We start from the raw sequence: 16,468 nt of genomic DNA on the forward strand, positions 1-16,468 counted from the left end.
TGCATCGTAGTTGGGGTCTGTTTGTAGGAACCGTATCACATGAGAATGAGAGTCTATGTCCACATCTGCTCCCACAGGGGTCCCTCGAGGGCGAGAAGAGAGGGCAGTAAGTGTGGGGTGTTCTTGAAAACCCAGGGACCCTGGCCAGTCCTCCTCGCTCTGCGACCACAGCAAGCAGGGGCCTCGTATGGTTGGCGAAGACAGCCCAGTCCAGAAATCCTGCCACGGGACTTGCTGCCTGCGCCACGGCTGTGGTTCCTGTGTGCACACCGTGGCCAGTGCCCCCTTCTGCCCTCATCCATGCCCCATGTCTGTCCTCACTGGGATTGGGAGGATCCCCCACTGGCCCTCCTATTTCGGTGATGAAGACACTCCTGCTACCACGAGGCCTGAGGCCCGGAGCCCGTCTCCTCAGGACCCCGCACAGGGAGCCCTGCAGGAGCTGAGGACCACCCGCCCGGCCCGCCCCGTGGCGCAAGCTTCGGGGAGGCAGAGGGAGCTCCGGAAGGTGGGGCCGTCTGCAGCCTTCATTCTCAGAAACGGCCATGGTGCAGAGGGCTCCCCATCCCTGGACGGTCAGGGGTCCGGATGGTGACGGGGGCCCCAGGAAGCCCCTCTCGGGCCCTTCCATCCCGTGGGGAACCCTCTCCCGGCGGCAGCCCACATGCCAGTAGGAAGACAGTGGCCCAGAGCGCTTCCCACAAAACTAACTTTATTCCCCATTTACACCCGGTGCCCCAGTGGGCTGCTGCCACTCCGCCCCCACGGTCATGGCCTCCCTCCCTCCCCTCCCCCTCCCACAGCCGGGATCAGCACCAGATTGAGGAGGAGCCCCTAGGCTCCTTGGGGGGCCCCAGGGTGTGCCGGCCCTGGAGGGCGGGCCCACTTCTCCCTACTGGCTGCAGTGACGCTTCCTTCTACTCCCTGTGACCAAGGAGTCACACCTTCTCTTTGCAGGCTGTGAGGGGTGAACCAGCCCCACAGGCAAGGCCGGCCTCCCAGACACCCTGAGGTTGGCCCCCGGCAGGGGCGTCTTCGCCACGGAGGCAGGACCCTCACACAGAGCCCGCTTCCTGGACTTTGTAGCTGGGGGGGTGGCCGGGCCGAGGCCTATTCTCTGAGGAGAGGGGGCCCGTGGAGCCCCCCACGGCCCGCGACCACCAGGGCTGGGGATGACCGAGGCAGGAGCGGGACTCTGGGAGAGCCCCCAGGGCAGCAGGCTGTGCTGAGAGGCCAGGAGGAAGACCAGGCTGGGGAGCTCCTCCTCGTCCTCACTGGACCCATCCACCGGCCCCCGGGTGTCCCTAGCAGGAGGGGCCTCTCTGAGAACCAGGGCATCCCTGGGGCCCGGTCGAGGGGAGGCGCACCTCTGACCCTGGGGAGGCGAGGGGACCCGTCCGGCCCTGGGGGCAGGGGACTCCCGTCGTCCGGGAGAGAGAGCAAAGGCTCTGGGCCCCGACAGGTGTGTCCGTGCTCGGCCGTGCCTCTGAAGGTCCTGGCCGTCAGCGTCTGCTGGGCGGGCTTTGTCGCTGACCCCCAGCCCCTTCCCGGGACCGGTCTCCTGCTCGGGACTGGGGCCCGACCGGGCTGCGCAGAGACGTGGGGGTGCCTGCACACCCTCCTCCGTATTCAAGGCCGCCAGTCTTTTCTCCACCAGCTGAGGAAGGAGGGGACAGTGACTGGCCCGCATAGACCAGTGAGTCGGGGGGATGGGACGGTGGCACTGGGAGAGGAAGGGAGGGTGACCCACGAGGCTGTGGCTCTGCTGACATCCCCCTGAGTCCCTCCCTCCCTCCCTGCCAAGGCTCCCCATCTTCCACTTCCCGTTCTCGGCTCTGTGCCCACCCGACGCTGGCCTCCCCAGGGCTGTGATTCGCAAGAAGCAAAGGGGGACAGAGTCATGTGGGACTTTGTTTAGGAGTCCCCTCCTCTGGCTCACCTGGGACCCCCTCCCTCCCCTGCATCGCCTGGGTCCCCTCCCTCCCCTGGCTCACCGGGAACCCGTCCTTCCCCTGCCTCACCTCTGCAAGGCTGAGGCCTTCCTCCTGCTCCAGTTTCTCACCCAGGGCCGGGAGGTCCAGCTGCGGTTCCGAGGAAAGCAATTCCGCCAGGAAGCAGGGGTGGATGACTGCCTCCACCTGGGACAGAAGAAAGAGGCCGTGGGCAGACTTGGCAGGGAGCCCCCTGTGAGCCAGGAGGGCCTGCAGGAAATGGGGACGAGTGAAGACCCACCCATCCTTCTCCAGACGGTGGGAGAAGTTTTAACGTCAGAGTCGCTGGCCCCACTCTCTCTCTCTCTCTCTCTCTCTCTCTCTCACACACACACACACGCGCATGCACGTGTGCAGACACACGGACATTCACACATATGTGTACACAGAGAGACAAAACCTGGACATGCACACACACGCACACACACACACACAAACACAAACACCCCATAAACATATGTGCACTCTCAGACACAAAGGACATACCCCTAGGCAGAAACACACGTGAACAGACACACGGGACCACATGCAGACATCCACAAAGACATCCCCAGAAGGCACAAATGCACACACACGCGCCTGTATGCACACACTTGGGGTATGCACACTCACAAACATACACACAAACACAAACACGATGCTCGTACATATATGCACACATGTGTATGTGCATACGCATACCTGCACGCATGGAATTATACACATATGCCTGCATGCACACAGGAAACACACAAGGATGCATACACACATGCACACACAGCCCAGGAACAAGGAACAGAGCTTAATGCCAAAGGCCTGGGCTCAGCCTCGATCTGGGTGTTGCAGTGCCAAACCCTGGAATCTTCCAGACACCGGGCTGCGGGCCAGCCCACCTTGGTGATGAAGTCTTCCTGGGAACACAGCTCGTCAATGTAGCTCAGGAGACCCGGGTCCGGGTAGGTCGCGGCCTCTTCCTGCTGCGGCTCCTTTCCATCCTCTCCCCATTCACCTGCCGGCGGCCCCGGGGCCGAGTGGCCAGGCCCCAGCAGCCTCTCCATGATGTCCACATACTCTCTCACAGCCTCTGGAGGGATCTCCTTGGGCGCCTTGGTCTCCGGGGGCCGCGGGGGTCTGCGTGGCTGCAGGCGGGAGGGCTGGGCCCTGGAACCCGCCTTCCTGGGAACGCACGCTGAGGCAGAGCAGGAAGGAGGGAGGAGGCGTGAGGGGCTCTGGCGGTACATCGGGAGGGCAGTGTTTGGGGGACACTGATACCCATGGGGGCCGGATCAGGGCCACCAGAAGCTATGGGCACTGTGGGACTGGCAGAGCGGGGAGGAGGTGCGTCTCGCAGCCAGCCATGTGAGCAAGGGTCTCCCCGCAGCCCACTTCCCACGCAGACTTTGTGCTGGGTCCTCTGACAGGCGTGGGGAGAGGAGTCAAGAAATTCACCAGGGCAATACCCGTCCTGACAAAGGGCAGCTGAGACCCCGGCTGCTCTGGTCAAAAGACCAATGTCCCCTTGTGGGAGCAGACACGACACAGGGACAGTGGCCTTCCCTCGGTCCCCACTGCCGTGGTCCACCAGCTGTCGCGGGAATGTGGGGGCCTTACCCGGCTGCGGGCCCGCTTCCGGGGCTGGGTGCCCCCGCCGTTCAGGCTTCCGGGGCGCTGGGGGAGGCAGGCCCTGGGCCACCTTCACCCACTGTAACTTCCGCATCTGCATCTCCTCCTCCATCTCGAACTCCATGAACCTGGGGGTGAGGAGGCCCAGGCCGCACTGAGGAGGGGGCCCAGGCCTGGAGCCAGCAAGGCCAGGAGCAGGTTGAGGGACCGGGAGAGGCGGGGCCTTGGAGGGACGGCCGCAGTCCCGGCCACCAAGGAGGCAGCAGGAGGGCTGTCCAGCGCATCGCCTCCACAGCCCCCTGGGAGGGAGTCCGACCCCAGGGGAGGTGGCCTCAGGATCCCCATCCCTGTCCTGAGACCTTCTGGTGGAGGCAGGGGTGGGTCCAGAGCAAGGGAGGGTGGAACTGTCAGGGAGGTGGGGAGGGCGGCCCTCTGGGACAAGCGAGCATCCGCACAGCCAGACCCTGCCCCCGGCCCACACGCCCGGCAGCCCCGGGCCAGAGACCCTGACTCACTTTCCCGCCATCTCGTAGTAGATCATGCGGTCAAAGTTGCTTCTGCTCTGCCACTCCTGCACGGCCCGCCACACTCCCTCTTCCAACGTCATCGTGGGCTTCAGGCGCGCCAGGGACCGCAGCACCGGGCTGTAAGCCGTTGGGGTCAGGGGCCGGCGGCAGTCCGGTCACCCCCAGCCTTCCCCAGGTCCCCTGGAGCCCGCGTCCCCCACCCAGCGTGACCGAGTGCTGGCAGCTGACAGGGAGTGTTGGGTGTGCAAATCAACCTTCTCAACCACCACGGTCACCGCCTCCCACCGCACCAGCCCCGGGCCCTGGGCTCAGGGTGACTGTCCACTGACAGGAGCAGGGACGCGGCGGCATGGGAAGTCAGTCCTTCTGGACTCCGCCTCTCGTAATAATACTCGCGGACATTAAGGTGCCTGATAATGAGTCCGGGCCTCTGCGGGAAGTGCCACCACCCCGTGTTCAGGAGGGACCCCAGGTGCCATGACCGGGCCTGCCCGGTCAGAGCTCCGCAGGAAGGATCCCAACCCTCACCCCTACACCAGCTCTGCTCCCTCCCCTCCCCTTCTGAGGGATCCTCTGGGACAGCGAGTGTGGGGCCCGCACAGAACCTCTGCTGGGCCCTGCAGGTCCCGAGCCTCCTCTGCGGGGCTGACCCCTGGCCATGAGAAGCCTGTTCCCAGGAGACATGGTGACGGACAGCGCGGCCCCCAAACCACAGCCCCTCCTCTGACACCTGGACCCTCTCTGCCTGCGAGGCCCCAGCGAATGTCACCGTGATGTCTCTGGAAGATACAGGTTGACTGGACACCGCCCCCCTCTGCCCCAATGTCAGGTGAGATGCGTGACTGAGAGGTGTCCTGGACCAGTATGTGCCTTCCCAGAGCAGGACCCGGCCTCAGCCCTTCCTCCCAGCGGCCCTGGATCACCGCCCTGTGTGCGCGCTCCAAGGTGGGCCTGCGTGAGGGCTGCAGGCGAGCAGAGGCCACTCACATGAGAAAGCAGGAGAGAGCTTCTGCGTCGGGGCTCTGCGGCAGGTGCCTCCGGGCCAGCGACTTGAAGCGCTGCCAGCGCCGGAAGTTCTCGTAAACACTCTTGGGGTTACAGGAGTCCTCGGGCGAGGCCGTGGTCGGGCTCCTGGAAGCTCCGTGAGGCTGCGGCCTGGCGTCGACTGGGGGCACGACGGCGGTCAGCTGGACGACCGGGGGCTGAGCCGGAGGTGCGAGGCTTGGGGCCAAGCCTCCCTTGCCAGCCTGGGAGGCCCCAAGGGCCGAGGCGGGCGTGCTGGTCTCCACCGCAGAGGCTGTCACGAAGAGGGGTGCGGGACACACAGCACCCCCACAGAGGGCCCCTGGAGCACTCCAGCTGAGGGGGGCCTGAGTGAGGACGATGGTCTGAGTCTGGGGGGTCTCTGAGCACCCCCGTTCTGACCTGACCTGCACAATGACATTGCAGGTCCCGGTCCCACTGGGGCCAAGGCCAGCCTCTCCTGCCACCAGCGGTGTCCTGGGGAAAGCTGGCAGCACCAGGGGGCCACCAGGAGGGAATGGTGGGGTCACGAGGGGCGGCGGGCGCTGCCCCCAGCGTGGCCGGTGGGGGGCGCTGGCAGTGGGTGGGGGGAAGGGCCGTGCCACGAAAGCAGACAGGGAGGCTCCCGGGTCCGTGGCCACGTGGGGTCCCAGCATGGGAGATGCTGTGGACAGAAGGAAAGGGGCGGATGGGGTCAGAGAATCCGCAGCCGGGAGGGAGGCCCCGGGGCCCCCTTAGTCCCTGGGAGCAGAGCAGTGAGTCCCGTCGCATCTCGTGACGGACATCACAGGAAAAGTTGCAGTTTGCCAGTGTCTGCGAGTGATTTCCATGCTCTGGCCTCCCACAGGGAACTCCCGTCCCCGCCCTTCCCACCACGACATCCTGTCTGCCCAGCAGAGGCCGTTGGGCCAGCACTGCCTCTGAGAACCACCCACGGACCCCCAGACGCGACCCTCCAGCCTCACGGGCTGCCTCCCAAGACATGGGCCTGGCTGGACCCCTGACCTCTGGGAAATGGCCTCAGCAGGCTCCCTGGCAGCTGGGGACCTCCACGGAGCGTTTCCCCGGCCAGGGCCTGACCCATCACCAAGGAGCCCTCCTCCCCAACGTCCTTGCAGGTTTCTGCAGACTCCCAGCCTCTCAGCCCCCCAGCCAAGCTGTCCTTGGGGGTCCAGTGCGCTCCCATCCTCTACCTAACCCCACCGAAGTGCCCCTGGCTGGCGTCACATTTGAATCCCAAGGACTTCAGGGGTGGCCCGGGCCCGGACACGTCCAGCCCAAGCCAAAGGCTCACCTCCTTGTGAAGCCATCCCCACAGGCAGAGGACGCCGCCGCCTGGCAGCCTCCACAGTGAGGAAAGTCACGTCCAGGCCCCACACGGTAAGCTGCTCCAGGAGACGCTCAGGATCCAAGCCAAGGATGGAAAAGTTTGAATCTAAACAGGGCGAGAATGCAGGACTCATGACATTCTGTGGCGGGGGAGGGGCGGAGGGCCCCTGCCCTGGCTGGGGGTGGGGAGACATTCCATGAGTCAGGCTCTGGCAGGTAGGCCAGAACCCCAAGTTCCTTTCGAACGATCCGGGGCAGCACAGTTGGGGCGCGCCTTTCCAGGCAGTTCAGACGCTGTTTTCCAGACTCAGCGCACCGAGGTGTGACCCGGCGCTCCTTTGGTTCGATTTTGTATCCGGCGACCTCGGTTTGTGTCCCTCGACCCGCTCTGCTTCCTACCGGCTCTTGACTTATTCAACAGGGGCTGGACTTCCTGAACAAAGCTCAGAACAGATATGCTGACGAGCACACGCGTCCTTAAGGCCACGTGGAACTGAGGGTTTCAAACTAGCGCGGTGTCAGCAGATCCCCGGGGTTTGCTTGCACCTCGTTCTCCAGCCACGGGTGCTCCTGTGCCCAGCGCCCTGCGGAGCTCGGAGCCGAGCAGGTCCAGCAGCACCGGCCTTACTAGGGTCCCTTTTCCTGGAAAGCCCCGGTGTCTCGGAGAGTTCGTTCGTGCAGCCTACCATGCGCGACCACAAATCACGACGTTTTGTTCCCTGGCGTATTATGCTGCTGGTTGATATGGATTTCTACCCTCTTTCATTACCTTAGTGGAAACTTTCTAACAAGCAATACCTTTGGTTCAAAGTCACACTGTGCATAGAGGACTGCGCGGTGACGCCTCTTCCTCCCACCTCTTACTCCTGGCAACCCGGCCCCTTTCTCACAGGAGCCCAGTGTTACCCGTGTCTTTTAGATCTTTAGAGAGATGCATTGTGCCTCAAAAAGTAAATGTACGCTCTTTGTTTCTTGAAGAATAAAAGCATATTTCTCTCTGGTTGAAGGCTGCTCGTGGTCCCAATTTGTGTGGATATGCACAGTGTCCTGGTAATGTGGCTCCTCTCCTCCTTTCTGGAGGCTAAATTCCCAGAAAAAGAAGTGCTACAGTCCTCTAAAATTCGAGGGGCCCCGCCGAATAAGATGGTCAATTTCAGCAAATAACAATAACAGACACTCAATTAAATTAGAATTGCAGGTAAACGTGGAATCAGCATTTACAAGAATTGTGTTCCATGCAATATTTGAGATATACTTTTCATGCAGATCTTTCCCCCTTTATGTAATTTTGCATTTAGGTGGGATTCTGTATTTTATCTGGCATCTCTACCAAAAACGTGTAACGTATCCGGTTATTATTAGTCACTTGCCTGTGAGAAAAAGAACTTGGATATGAACACTCCAGAGTGCTATCTTGGCTTCACTGCAAAGCTCATTTGTGTACACACACATACAGTGTCTGCAGGCTCTTCGAATGATTTGGATTTGGAATTTGGACACTCATATATCGCTGAGTGTCTAGGCTTAGTGGGGGTGAGGACAGAAAGAAGGTATAGGAGATCTTCCCCTTCCTGACTTCAAAGGGGCATAGAAAGACCCGATAGCCCTGGTTTTTTGAGCCGTTACAATCACTGCTCATGAAATGGATGTGCCCCTTGAGACAAAGCCTCCTGGGGTATCCACTCCTATCCATTTCCCACTCACACAACCAGCTTCCTCTAAGGGCTGGCCGGCCACTCTGAACCTGGAAGCCCTGCTCTTGGGCTTGCAAATGGTAGACCCTCGTTCCTTGGAATCCAGGCTCACACTGAATGTGGTCCCATGTACGTGGGAATCATGGTAGCACCCCTTTACAAATCTCATTGACTCTTATCTTCATGTTTCATGTCAATGTCAGTTTATTGGGAACACAATGATGCGAAGGGGCATTGGTGTTTTCTTTGTGAGAAGAGAGGACTGTTAGGAAATGGGCCAAGGGTGATGAGGGCTGAGAACTTCAGAGGCTGAAGCCAGATGTCTCGGGAGACAAGCCTCATTCCCACCGCCATGACGGCAGAGTTCCTACGACAGCAGGGTGTTGGGGAAGGAAAGGGAGCTTTAGAAGGATGGCTCCACTCTGAACCGGCACTGAACAAGAACTCCTTCTGGTTAAGGCGCTGAAACAGTTCCTTGCCTGCCCCCAACCCCCGCAAGGGAAAATTGACTCCAAAGACCACTGTTGTGTGAAAAGGAAACTGGAGCCATCTTGAAGGGGAAGGGCTTCTTCTCCCCCTCAGCCCGTGCTACAGTTGTCAAAAAGGTCACTTCTCAATTCCTGCCCCATTTCCTCATGATTTTAAGGGTTCTCCCAACACACCCCGTGACTAGGTCTAGGCAATATTCATATGGAATACTTCAGGAGCATCCCGCCAGCCACCTGAAGGAAGGGAGATGCATGGTGTGGCCCTATGGGACACTTCCCAGGCCTTTCACCCTATGCAGCCCTCCCGTGGCCCTCCACACGCACCCCTGCCTGTTCTCTCCGGCAGCTGCTCCACGCTCGCTTCCTTGATCTTAGCTGGGGACATGAGCTGAGAGAAATTCAAGCAAATCTCAGTGAACTTAATTTCAAAGATCCGTGTTGGGGACTGGAAAAAGAAACAACTTGGAGACATGTCTCAGGCCCTGAGCTTTTATCTCGGGAAGGCTGAAATGATTTTCAACCGACTTCCCATTAGAGAGATGCCGAGGCAAACTGTTGCACCTGGAGAAAGAAGTTCCTTCCTGCTTCCTGCCCTCGTCCTGTCATTCCATCAAGTGGTCACAAGATTCTCACTCATGGCTCAGATGTAGGATCTGGAGGAACCTTCTCGGGGCCACTGATACAAAAGTGGCACTGTGGGAAAAGGATCTCGTCTCAATTCTGCAACCATTTCTGTACTGCTTCAAAATCCTACAGCCCAGAAGCAGATGGAATCAAATTGGCCCGAATGCAATTGGGGAAGCCCGGTCATGGAAGGCAGTACCAGAGACCCTTCGCCTGCCGGTCTCTGAGCATGCCTGCAGCGGCCGCTGAGAGAGAGCCGTCTCTGGACAGGGCTCACAGGTCCGCGAAGAGCCATGACCTTCGCCCAGTCAGAGGACACTGGCAGAAGGGGAGACAGCAGGCTCGTGTGCTGTGGAGCCTTCTTCCCTGCACTTGGAGGTGGGCCGTGGGAGGCTCCCGAGGTCCGCGGTGCCCAGAAAGAGCCCCCCTCCGGCAACGGACTGGAAAGAGATGGGATGACTGAAGCTTCTTCCAAAAATGTCACAAAGTCAGGGCAATCCGTTGCATCCTTTTTTCACGCGCACTGAAGTTCTTCGATATTCCAGAAGAGGAGGGAGGGCAGAGCAAAACCGCGGCCATGCCGCCTGCTAGGTCACCTGAAACAGGCGCGTGCGGATCCAAGGCGGAACACGAGCCTTGCGAGGAGAGCTGTGTGGACGCACAGTCACTGAGCAGCTCCGCCAAGAAACCTGCTGGGTACAGGCTGCGCCCCGGGAAAGTCTGGGAATGGAGTCAGGGAGGATCGCGTCGAGTGTTCCCCCGGTCTGAATTCTCCGCCGGAACTGTGCTTCCATGGAATCTTGGGGGGCTCAGGGGCTCAGGCGGGCGCAGAGGGCGCAGAAGGGCGCGAAAGCGCAGCAGACGCGCAGTCCGGACGGAGGTGGCCGCCCGCGGGGCCCTCGGGCTTCGGAGGCCCCTGTCCCAGGTCGTTCGCAAGGTCGCGTCTGAGGCCGGGGAGTGCACGTCTGCGAGGTCAAGGCCGTGAGCGCTCACTTCCCACGCGCTGGCTTGAAGGCAGGAGGGCCACAAAGAGTGCGGGAGGGCGGTCGTCCCCGTGCAGCCCCCGGCTCCTGGACCCATCGCTTCGGGCCTCTCCTGCACGGCTCTCAGGGCCCGTTTGGGCTTGCCCGGCGCGCGCCCACGCACGCGCAGGCCCACGCACGCGCACGCGCAGGCCCACGCACGCGCACGCGCACACCTCCCCAGGGGCGGGGCTGAACGTCTCCGGGACCCTCCCGCGCAACGGCTCCCAGCGTCCGTTGAGGCTGCCTGCGGGAGGAGGCGCGCCTGCGCGGGCTCGGGGGCGGGGTCCCTAACGGTCCTCTGGCTGGGGGCGGGGCCGTGCGTGGCGGCCTCGTGCTTGCGTGAGGTAGGCTTGAGGGTAAGGGCGCGCGCTCCCTGGCGTGCAGGGGCGGCGGCCCGCGGTCTGTGGCGTTCTCGCTTCGCCTTGGGTGCGCCCCTGAGGTTTCGCCCGCGGGGACTGGAGGCGTGGCCGTCGGTTTCTGTGGCTTTGGCTGTGTGCTCAGGTGCGTCGCGCGGTCCCTCGGGCGGGTTGTTCGCACCCTGACCTTGTAGGGGTGGGGTCGGTTCCTGGGAATTGACGGCCGGTACTTTGAGGCCGCGGGTCTGGGCTCCGCGCTTGGGTGACTGGCGTCCCGGGGCGGGCGCGGGTTTGGGGTCAGTGCTCGGGTCCCTGGGGTCTGGGGTCTAGGTTATGGAGGGTCTGAGGGTTTGGAGTCCGCGCTTGAGGGTCTGGAATTCAGAGGGTCTAATGGATTGGGGTCCGCGCTCCGGAGTCTTGGGTCCCGAGAGGCCCGCGGGTCTGGGGTCTGTGCTTGGGTCCCCGGGGTCTGGGGTTTGGGGTCTGCGCTTGTGGGTCTCAGGTACCAGGGGCCTGAGGGTCTGGTGTCCTGGGCGGCCTGCGGGTTCCCCTTCAGCTGCTGGCTGTAGTGGTTCTTGGGGCCTGGTGCGGTGGGAGGGAGGGCCTGGGGGCGGGTCGGGGGCAAAGAGCGGTAGTGGCTCCAGGTGTGATGGTGCGGGGCCACGAGGGGAGTGGAGCACAGGTGGCGCTTGGAGGGGCTTGTTAGGTCCGAGTTGGTAGGTATATTCTGATGTGTGGCTATTTGTGAAAAAGGGGCGGAGAAGCTTGTGTGTGTGAGAGTGGGCTGAGTGTGGTTAGGAGGGTGTTAAGAGGTCAGGGTCTATACGAAGTCAAGGAGTTGGTGGTTAGGGGTTTGTAATTCGGTGTTGAGGGGAATATGATATGTGAGGCTCCCCCCCCCCATGACTTGGGGAACCGTGTGAGTAAGAGCAGATTTGAAAGCATTATTTATGTGCATGTGGGTAGGGGCATGCTTGGAAAAGTGTGTATTCGTTTAGGTAGACGGCGCTTGGCTTGTATGTACGGGCATTGCAGGAGGATCATTGGTGTATCAGAGCATGTTGAATGGTTCTTTGTATCTTTTTCTGATTGGCAGTAGTCCTGTTTGTATTGGTGTGTTGAGGGTAAGTCTGTGAATTGTTTTATGGCACTGGTGGGTGTTTTATATGTGTGATGTGGGTTTTGTATGACTATTGTGCAAGATGGAAGAGTTGATTCTGTATGAGAATTTGAGACTGTGAGGTTATGTATGTAGAGGTGGTGTGGCATTTTATGTGTATGTGAAATGGTGTGGGTGATAAATTTGCATAGTTGTAGCATACTGGATTATTTTAGGTATATTTCGGGTTTGCGGAGAGATGTGTGTGTATTGAGTTTGTGTGTGTATTCAGGGACCATGGTTATTTGGAGGAATATTTGCTGGGGCTGTGTGTTTGTATTTTTCAGTAGGGGGCCATTAAGCTTGTGTATTTTGGGATTCCAATAATTCTGACGTTGGAACGTTTCATGGCATCATTTATTTCCCTGATTCTGTTTTCGTGGCTTCTAAGCTGTTTGTTCCAGGCTTCCTCCTGATCCTTTCTCTCTATTTGTTTGTCCTCCAGATCACTAATTCTATCTTCTGTCTCAGTTACCCTAGCTTTTAGAGAATTTAGATTAGATTGGAACTCATTGAGAGCGTTGTGAACCTCATCCCTGGTGGCCTTCAGCTCTGCCCTAACATTATGAACCTCCTCTCTGGTCGCTTTCAATTCTGCCCTAATCAATTCTGTTTGGTCATCCATGGCTTTCTCCAACCTAGCTATTGCCTGGATAATTGTTAGCCTGAATTCTCTTTCTGACATATTGTCTATGTTGATAGCCGTTAGCTCTGTTGCAGAAGGCCCATCCTCTGTATTTTTCTTCTGTTGGGGATTCCTCCTCCTAGTCATTTTGGTGAGAGATGACTGGACAGATGTAGCTGGATGTATTGACCGTGGTGCAGTCAAGGTGCACCCTGGAACGCTTCTGAGCACTCAGGATTCCCCACCCAAATGAGAGAAAAAAGAAAAGAAAAAGAAAAAAGAGGGAGAGAGAGAGACAGGAAAAAAAGGGAAGATAAAAGTGAAGGTTCAGCCCAGATGGGCCCCAGGGTAAGGTTTATGACGTATACAAACAAAAACAGACAAACAAAAAGACTGATAAAAGTATATGATGAGAGAAAATATATATATATATAAGCAAAAAAAAGGAGGAGCCTCGTCAAGAAGAACCCCAAGTATAAGATTTATATACTATCCGGACAAACATAAATACACAGAGACACTGGCAGAAGAAAAAGATGGGAGCATGGTTATAGATTCTCGGTGTGGGCGAGGAAGGTTATTTTGATTCTTCCTGGATGTATCTTGATATCTTTGTTAAAGGACTCAACTTTCCTAAGAAAAAGGGGGATTAAAAATTGGTTCACCTATAGGGGTAGCATTGCTTGGAGAAAGGGGATTACCTTGAAGTTTAACTCTATATGAATATTAGAAAATAAAAATAAAAAAGGAATAAACTGGACTAAACTAAATTAAAAATTTTTTTAAAAATTAAGAAAATAGAAAAGCAAAAGAAAAACACATGTGTATGTATCAAAAAATTCAGGTTAGAAGTTTATCATGGAATTTGATGTACTGGACATCTCACTGTGATGGTAAATAGGTTAAAAAATTATCTATATAAAAAAAGAAAAAAAAATGAACCAGAATAGTGGGAAAGAATTAAAAATAAAAGTTGTATCTATGAAGTAGTGGTGGTTGTTCTCTTGTAGTCTTTTTTTTTTTTTTTCCTGATTTGTTTTCTGGGGGAGGGGGCTGCCACGTGGGTTTTCAGTCAATGATGTTCCCTGAGTTAAGTCCTCCCGACCCCCTCAAGGGGGTGGGCTCTGAGAAAAACGTTTTTTTTCAGGTTTTTGTTCTCTGGAGGTTTTTATGTTTGTTCACTTCTTTTCTCTCGCCTTGACAGCTTTTGATGGTTTTTGGAGGTTTAGAGGAAAGAAAACTGCACCCCAACCTCCCTCTCAGAGAGAAGCCTCAGTCTGCTCCCCTGCAGGTGCTGCAGCCGCTGGGCCGCTGGCAGAGCAGGTTCTGAGTCACGGTCCCTGGGGACGCAGGATCTCCTGCTTGTACGCAAAACCAAGGCAGCTGTGGCTGTCTGGGCAGCTCCAGACCGCCAGAGAGGTTCCAAGCAGCGATCGCACACTGAGATTTTCCCGCTGGCTGGGGCTGAGAGCTCAGGGCTTGCGCGCACCTCTCCCAGGGGATGGTTTGGGGCGCGGCGCCTCCAGCTCTATCGGCTCTATCGCCGCGTGGGTGTATCGCCGCGTGGGTCCCAGAACACCAGGCTGGGCGTTCGTGCACCTCTCTCAGGGGAGGTTGAGGCACGCGCGCATCTCCAGTAAGGTGCGCGTTCTGCCGTCTGGTGTGGCTCCCAGCCCCTCACGGGAGCCGGACTCCACCCGTTCTCGGGCGCACTGGCGGCTCCGGGACAAAGACCAGGTTTCTCCGCCGCACTCTCCGGCTCAGCGCCAGGGGAGGCTGCCCTGGGTCTGGGGACTTAAGCCCCTATCCCTATCCGCCCCGATTCCCACAATTTCCCCGCTCGAGTCTTTGCTCTTTTGAGTGCTTTCAACAAGACTCCAAGTTAATGCTGGTCCCCAGATGCCGGGCACTCTCGTATTGGGGTATTATTTTCCAGTCGGTCGCCTCTGGTGGCTCCCTCCCCCTTTTGTTTATCTTCCGATATCAGTCCAACGTTCCCACTCCACTTTACCTGCCCACTGGCGTCTTCTGGCCCCCGTAGAGATCCAGACGTGTATAATTCTGATCTCAGGCTGATTTCATGGGTGATCGGAGTTCTTTGGTAGGTAATCAGCTCACTTTAGGGTGCAGGTTGAAAAGGCGCCTCCTCCTACTTCCCCGCCATCTTGTCTCCCCCAAGCTTGTGTATTTTGGAAAGTGAGTATGTATGTGTCTGATGGGGAGACGAGGCTCAGTGTTTATACAGGAGAGTTGGAGAATTGTATTTCTCTGTGTTAGAGGTATGTTATATGATTATTAGTATTTGCAGGTGTGAAAGCAGGCTGCTACTCACTACAGATAGTTTGGGATTTGGAAGTTGTTTCATGTGTGGATTGTGAGGGATGTTTCTTTGTGTCGTGTGTGTGTGTGTGTGTGTGTATATATATATATGTAGGTTTGTGTATATCTACTGGTTTGTGTGAATATCCAGCACCAACTGCATGAATTACCAAGTTTGTTCATAAGGTTTGAAGTTAGGAGTATTCAGTGTTTCTTTGGGTAGTGCTACTCTGTTTCTGTATGTGTTTGGTAGTAGATAGTAGAAGGTGGTCTCTATATTCAGGATGAGGATAGAAATTGTGTGTGTGTGTGTGTGTGTGTGTGTTAGGAGATCTATATGTATTCACGTATGTATATTTGTATATATATGCAGATATGTACAGATATATATAGTGTTTTGTGTATGTATCTGGGGTGGGAGTTGATTCCCTACTTGGCGTACAGTGGATTGTGTGCACATACTTATATGAGAGGGGATGTGGTGCACTGGAACTGGCTCATACTAACTTGGGATGGTCAGTGGTGCATCTCTTTTCCTAGTTCTGTGTTTAATGACTTTAGGTAGGTAGCTTGAAATTAGTCATGCTGGGAATATTTATGCCAGGTAAAAACCACAAACAGAAGTCTTTCCCACCTTCCTCTGAGAGCATTTTATTAAGTATTTACCAGCACACCACTGGTGTCTATGTTTGAAGCAGGCATCATTGGGTGTGTGTATGGGTGACTCCATGTGAGTTGTGAGTGGAGGCATCCAGAGCTTTGGGCCCTTGTATGTGTGCCTTGACCCTTGTCATTCTGAACCACTGCGTTACTCCTAATCAGGTTGGCCCATTCTTTAGGGCCAAAGGATCCCTATATATTTGGTGATTTCCAGTTTTTCGTGCAGGTAGGTTCAGTCGTGTTTATATGTTAGGCAGGTGGACACTCCTTCAGGATTTGTGTTCCTTGCATCAGGGCATCCCAAGATGGATGGCCCTGGTAGACATGGCTGTGCAGAGCAGAACCTTCATAAATGTGTTGTTGCTGTGACAGGCAGCATCCAGAACATTGTGGAGATTCCTGGAGAGGAGGCCAGATTTCCCAGACAACCCCTTATAAATCACCTAGGTAGCTGCAGGCGTCATTCTCTCTTCTGGAGCATGGCTGGTAGGCAAGAACACCCTCCACATGGGTCCAGGAGGTGAAAGCCTGCAGAACCACTTGCCCAGAGTCATGGGGAGTGTTGGGAATCACTAGTTCTCAATCAGCCTATCTCAGTGGAAACCTGAGTCCTCAGGGCTAGGCAGGACCCCTAGGGGTCAGCGGACTGACAAGGCTGGGGGTGGGGAGGCTTTGTCCATTAAGAAGAGCTAGGGGCTGTGACCCAGAAAGACTGGGATGTTCTGCTCTGAATGGATATGGCTCTAATGTTCCTAAACCCTTTAGAAATGCTCTCCTTTCTTTTCTAAATGTTTAGGATGCTCCTGGGACTGGGAAGCACATAGCTTCATGTTTCTCTGAAAGGAAAACCTGATGCTCTTTCCTCTGTCCAGGTGGAGCTGCAAAGCCACTAGCCACGTGATCAGCATGGCCACCAGCTGGCCACATAGCTGCCTCCTGCCTCCCACCTCCCTTGGACCCACCCAGCACTTCTGGGCCTTCCTTACGGTGAGTCTCCTGAATCTCCCTCCAACAGAAGGTGCTATCGCCAGCTTCTTGAACTGACT

General features: G+C 56.9%; 1 protein-coding gene across 1 annotated transcript; it reads right to left on the reverse strand.

Moving 5' to 3' along the window:
* Window positions 1–892: 892 nt before the first annotated feature.
* On the reverse strand, window positions 893–8,520 carry LOC308352963 (NUT family member 2G-like; the record flags this gene model as incomplete). The annotated part of the gene is made up of 9 exons (XM_080819494.1): window positions 893–1,657; window positions 2,022–2,138; window positions 2,864–3,159; window positions 3,582–3,721; window positions 4,109–4,237; window positions 5,108–5,807; window positions 6,438–6,578; window positions 7,019–7,154; window positions 8,515–8,520. The coding sequence occupies 9 exons, from the start codon at window positions 8,518–8,520 to the stop codon at window positions 893–895; spliced, it is 2,430 nt and encodes an 809-aa protein (XP_080675620.1).
* Window positions 8,521–16,468: the final 7,948 nt, after the last annotated feature.

Source organism: Martes martes, assembly GCF_963455335.1.
Source record: "Martes martes genome assembly, chromosome: 12".
Classification (NCBI taxonomy): domain Eukaryota; kingdom Metazoa; phylum Chordata; class Mammalia; order Carnivora; family Mustelidae; genus Martes; species Martes martes.